Source organism: Rutidosis leptorrhynchoides, chromosome 2, assembly GCF_046630445.1.
Source record: "Rutidosis leptorrhynchoides isolate AG116_Rl617_1_P2 chromosome 2, CSIRO_AGI_Rlap_v1, whole genome shotgun sequence".
Classification (NCBI taxonomy): Eukaryota; Viridiplantae; Streptophyta; class Magnoliopsida; order Asterales; family Asteraceae; genus Rutidosis; species Rutidosis leptorrhynchoides.
Genome location: NC_092334.1, coordinates 692,167,652 through 692,173,651, shown reverse-complemented (window position 1 = coordinate 692,173,651; position 6,000 = coordinate 692,167,652). Strand labels below are relative to the sequence as shown.

At 33.1% G+C, this 6,000-nt stretch overlaps 1 protein-coding gene across 1 annotated transcript in view; it reads right to left on the bottom strand.

Annotated features, from left to right (window-relative positions):
- Positions 1-2,091: 2,091 nt before the first annotated feature.
- LOC139890371 (uncharacterized) overlaps positions 2,092-6,000 on the bottom strand; it is a 43,827-nt gene continuing 39,918 nt past the window's right edge. The window contains exons 5-8 of the mRNA XM_071873259.1: positions 4,587-4,682; positions 3,974-4,530; positions 3,116-3,880; positions 2,092-3,025 (exon numbers count right to left, since the gene is read on the bottom strand). Of these exons, the coding sequence (XP_071729360.1) occupies positions 2,092-3,025; positions 3,116-3,880; positions 3,974-4,530; positions 4,587-4,682 (2,352 nt within the window). The remainder of the gene's footprint in view (positions 3,026-3,115; positions 3,881-3,973; positions 4,531-4,586; positions 4,683-6,000) is intronic.

The following is a 6,000-nucleotide window of genomic DNA, read 5'->3' as shown; positions in this document are numbered from 1 at the left end:
ATACTGTATTTTTGTCACACCTCCTAAAAATATGTGATCATCTCTTTATAGTTCATGTACATTCAAAAGGCTTATTTTAATCATATGTGTAGAGATTTTCAGTACTTGAACAAACCTTTAACCTTTATTATATTTTTTAGGCATGAGTGTTCAATATTTGACTTTAAACTGATTAACCCGAAAACGTAACCGATTGAAAACCAAAAAAATCATATCAACTTAAACTTAAAATTAGATTGTATGTGCAATAACACATAACAAATTTTATGACCTACAATCTGCTTTTCCAAATTTTAAAAATATATAAAAATAACTTACTTCTTGGTGTAACCGGTGTCGATCAAATAAAATAAATTGATGCATCCACTTCATAATGTAGTAACCGCACTCCCATTCACCTTCTTGTTGTTGACACTACATTTTGATTAAATAATCAATCATCAATCATCAAACATATATAATTGACAGTATAATTAGAAAACTACCTGACATAAGATAATCAAACTTCTCTTTCTTTTTTTAAAGCAAAACAGAGTTTTATTAGTTTTTAAAGGAGGGTACATGAACAAACTTGGAAAATAGTGACAAACACTCAAAACAGTGACAAAATGTTGGATTAGGCTTTTCAGGGTATTTCTTTCTCTGTGTATATTAAGTAATATCAGTATCTTTTCTTGTGGAGTTGCTTTTGAATAAAAAAAATAAAAAAATCTTGTAAAGTTGAAAAGTTCAGCACATTCACTTATAAATGGGTTAAATAGTTCCACCACTGTATACCCAAAGTAATATTTTTCACTTAGACATGTTACCCAATCTGCTTAAACCACCGATTTTCCACCACTGTATACCACACCTGCAGAATTGTGTGGTATACAAACAATAATCAAATCTACCATGAAACTTGGAAAATAGTAGCAATATCTATAAATAGGTATACATGAAGTTGTAAAAGGTCAAGGTTAATTACCATCGGTTGATCCCATGTGAGACATCCAACAGCCCTAAAAGACAACCAATATTTGTTTCAGTTTTATGCATCACAAACGAATTTCGAATTATTGGATATAAAAACTTACTTATCTATTATCTCTGTCAATAAGTAACTCCGTGGACTCTTTCCTCCTTTCAAGGAATCCAAAATGTAACCTCGATTGGCGTGAGGGTAAATAATAAACAACGTCCAATGATTTCTGATAATTTGAAAAGATTCTATCAGATATATACATATTTACACAAGTAGGTTAAAAAAAAAAGCTAAGTAGAATATAGTACATACCCTTGAAAATAAGGTATGATATAATACTTGTTGCGAAGTGAAGTTGTTGCCTTGATATAATCAATTGCCTTCTCGGGAGCTTTTAGAACATATTTCTTGTGAGATTATATTTGGATTTAAGAATGCGCACCTCTTTGGTTTACTTATCCCATTTTGAATTTTATGACACGTCCTGAATAAATGAGAATAAACATATTATTAATCTAAACTAACATTGATACCCAACATAATAGTATATACTAATTTACTTACATTGAAAACCATGTGACAATTGATATGTCCAACCACCCATTCGTCATTAATCGCATAATATCGTCGGGCATAATTGTGAAATAAGGATGCTCATTTACACCAAAGACCGAGCTGTCCACTTCAAAAGTTCTCCCAGCATTTGGGTTCTCACGATTCATCCAATGATCAAATAGTTGTTTCACACAGGGAGGCCTCTTTTGAATTTTGTGATGGTACATACTTCGCAACTTCTTATTAGTATCAACCTTCTGTTTCAACCCATTTACACTTGAACATCGGTATTTTAAAGGTCTGATAATCTAATTCCCAAATCTCATGTATGACACCGTAATAAGAGTTTTTTGCAATCCTCGACCTTGCTTCGCGATTCCCCCTGTAGAATTCAGTCGTTGAGGCTATTAGCGTTACTCCGCTATTTTGCAAGGTACATTTTGCATCTTGTTGTTTTGTGCAAAATGTATACCCATTTATGTCGAATCCTTGGTATTTTGTCACCATAATATTCGGACCATACCCCAACATTTTTACCGATTGGTCCACAACATCAACTTTCTTTACTCTTTCTACCATGATGAGAAACTTTTGTTATGTTCGGTTGTCAACCACATTTTATCCTTGCCACGATTCTTCGCTTTTAATAATGCCATGTGCTCTTGTACATACGGAGCAATTGATACCATGTGTTGAAGGACTGTAAAATGTGCTTGGCGTATATCATTAATTCCACCAATGACTACTTTGATTCCAATGGTCCCAACCCCTTGAAGTCGACCCTGGTGCCGAGGTTGAGGTAAACCAATATTCTTGACACCCTCCAAATAATCATTACAAAAATCAATCACCTCCTCGGATACATACCCTTCGACTATACTCCCTTCAGGTCGACGCTTGTTCCTTACATAACCTTTTAAGAAACCCATGTATCTCTCGATTGGATACATGTATCGTAAAAAAATAGGACCACAAGCCTTTATTTCGTACACAATATGAGATACCAGGTGGACCATTACATCAAAAAATGAAGGCGGGAAGTACATCTCAAGCTGACAAAGAGTAAGGATTATATCACTTTGCCATGTATCTAAAACACCAGGATTAATTACTTTCGAATGAATCATGTTAAAAAACAAGCAGAGCTTTGTGATTGTATGTCGGATTCGGTCTGGAAGTATTCCACGAATTGCAATAGGAATCATTTGGGTCATCAAAACATGACAATCATGTGACTTCATACCAATAAGTTTATTGTCTTTGATCGACACCAGACTCTTTATATTAGCAGAGTAGCCTGATGGACCCTTAACACCATATAAGCTTTCATAAAATTTTGTTTTTCCGGCCTTTGATAGGGTATAGCAAGCTACAGGCAGATAAGGTCGCTTACCTTCTTTCTTAACCGGATGAAGCTCTTTTCGAATATTCATTTCTTCCATGTCCTGTCGCACTTTAACTCCATCCTTTGACTTCCCTTGTATGTTCAAAAATAATCCTATCAAACTATCACAAACATTCTTTTCAATATGCATAACATCAATACAGTGTCAGACTTGTAAATATTTCCAGTACGGTAGATTCCAAAAAATAGACCGTTTTTTCCATATACCCTTTTCGCGATTTTTGTTTGTTTTCCCAAACACAATATTTATGTTTTTAACTCGGGAAAAGGTCATTTCTCCATCCAATGGCGATCGTGCGCTTCCATTCTCAATGTTACCATCAAACAAGTCTTTCTTTCTACGATATGGATGATATCTTTCAAGCAATTTTCGATGTCCCATAAACACCATTTTTCTACAAAGTTTTAACCATCTTGAACATGTATCATCTTCACAAATAGGACATGCCTTAGCTCCTTTGGTACTATATCCTGATAAATTCCCATATGCTGGAAAATCGCTTATGGTGCAGAAAATCATGGAACACAAGTTGAAAGTCTCCTTCTTATACGCATCATATACGGATACACCGGGACTCCATAATGTTTGTAAGTCATCAATTAACGGTGCTAAATAAACATCTATGTCATTCCCAGGTTGTTTTGGACCCTGGATCAACAAAGACATCATGATGTATTTGCGTTTCATGCATAACCATGGTGGAAGATTGTATACACATAGAATAACCGGCCAAGTACTGTGACGACTACTCATGTTTCTGAAAGGATTAAATCCGTCTGAACTAAGTCCAAAGCATATATTTCTAATCTCTTGTCCAAATTCTGTATATACATTGTCAATAGTCCTCCACTGAGATGAATCGGCCACATGTCTTATTTTTCCATCTTTCTTACGCTCTTCTGCATGCCAACGTAATAATTTTGCATCTTTAGGGCTTCCAAATAATCGTTTCAGTCTAGATATGATGGGAAAATACCACAACAGTTTAGCTGGGGGCCATTCTTTGTCACATCACTACTCAACTCTGTTTGTTTTTTTTTGCTTGTACCTTGATGCACCACACACAGAACATTCATGCAAGTCTTTATACTTATTTCTATATAATATACAATCATTTGGACATGCATGTATTCTTTCGACTTCCAATCCCATCGGGCACATAACTTTTTTGGCTTGATAATATGAGACAGGCAATTCATTATCTTCAGGTAGCATGTCATGTAGCAACTCCAAAAGGCTTGTGAAAATTTTATCACTCCAATTGTTGTTTGATTTTAAGTTAACCAGTCTCAAGACAGTAGATAATTTGGTAAACTTCGTACATCCAACATATAATGGTTTTTCTGAATCGATAAAGTTTTGTTGAAATTTATCAAACTCATTTTCATCCATATTACGCTCCAAATCATGTAACATATCGTCTAAATTATCATGATAACCATCATCGTGTGAGTCCGTATTTCCATTTGTACCATCAACGCTACCTTCATAACTAACATTGTGGTTATCCACTAGTAGTTCACCATGGCATGACCAACAAATATACTCATCTACAAACCCTTTTACAATTAGATGTTGGCTAATCATACGAACATCCGCATAAGCCTTAAAATTTTGACACTTTTTACACGGACACGATACTTTTTTTTTTGTTTTCTCACTCGATCTGCGTCAGCAACTTTCATAAATTCAGACAACTCCGTAAGAAACTCATGACTAGACTGAGGTATCTCATACATCCATTTATTACGATCCATCTACAAACATACAAATAATTACATAGTGATATAGTTGTAAGTGGCAACTTAACCTCAGGCATTTGAGTTGAATATATATAATTCTAATTTATAGGATCTTAATGCTAAAATTAACCTTAGGCATTTGACTTGAATATAATTCTAATATATACGATCTTAATGCTAAAATTAAATCATATTTTAGTTGCTCGAAATTACATGATAATTTAGAGATATACATACCCTTTGTAGGTCTATGATTCCAAGAAACTAAAACTTTAGAGTTTTCATTGAGTGATAAGAAATAAATCTTCAAACACCTATATAAAAAAAACAAAAAAAAAGTTAACTATAAACACTTTCATATATATACTTAAAAACAAACGAAGTACATCATATCATAGAAAATATCGTAACGCTAATTTGCCAATATGTTGGTCATATAAATGTACACTAAAAACACTAATAAACCTCTAATAAAAATAGTAAATAAACAAAAAATCAAATTTTTTTTTCAAATGTATGCTTTTATTTTGCAACAATAGAACACATACATAAATGCAAATGAAATACATATATACCTTAAACAAATGTGTTGGAAAATTCAAGCATATGTGATTTTGAGATGGAAAAGAATAAGCGTGTGTGAAATTTGGTTGGTGAGTATGAATTTGTGTTTTTTAAGTTGTTTGAATGGAGTAAATGATAGAGTAAATGAAGTTGAAATTTGGATAAATGAAGTTGAAGTTTGGAGTAAATGAAGAGATGAAGTTTGGATAAATGTGTGTGAAATTCGAAGTTGAAGTTTAGAGGTGTACCAGCTCATCAGATCATTAGCTACCAACCATTTGTTCAAAAAATAGACGTTATTCATTTCATTCTTTTGGATATGAAACCGGTTTTCTATCGAAAAGAGGTTTCAAATCCCTGGAACCGGTTTTCTAAAGAAACAGGTTCCTTATGTTTATGAAAGAAACCGGTTTTGTAATGAAAAGAGGTTCCAAAACGCAGGAACCGGTGTTTATAAAAAAAACAGGTTCCTTAAGTTTTAGAAAAGAAACCTCTTTTTATATAAAAAGAGGTTCCAAAGATGTGGAAGCGGTTTTTTTTTTACAAAAAGAGGTTCCTTAACTCAACTATTGAAACCGGTTTTCCTATTAAACAACACAAACCGGTTCCTTTTTGGTATTGAAACCTCTTTTTTGTTGCTATTATAAAAAGAGGTTCCTTATGGGGGTTCCTATTCTCATATTTGTAGTAGTGTGTATATATATATATATATATATATATATATATATATATATATATATATATATATATATATTAATTAACAGTTCTT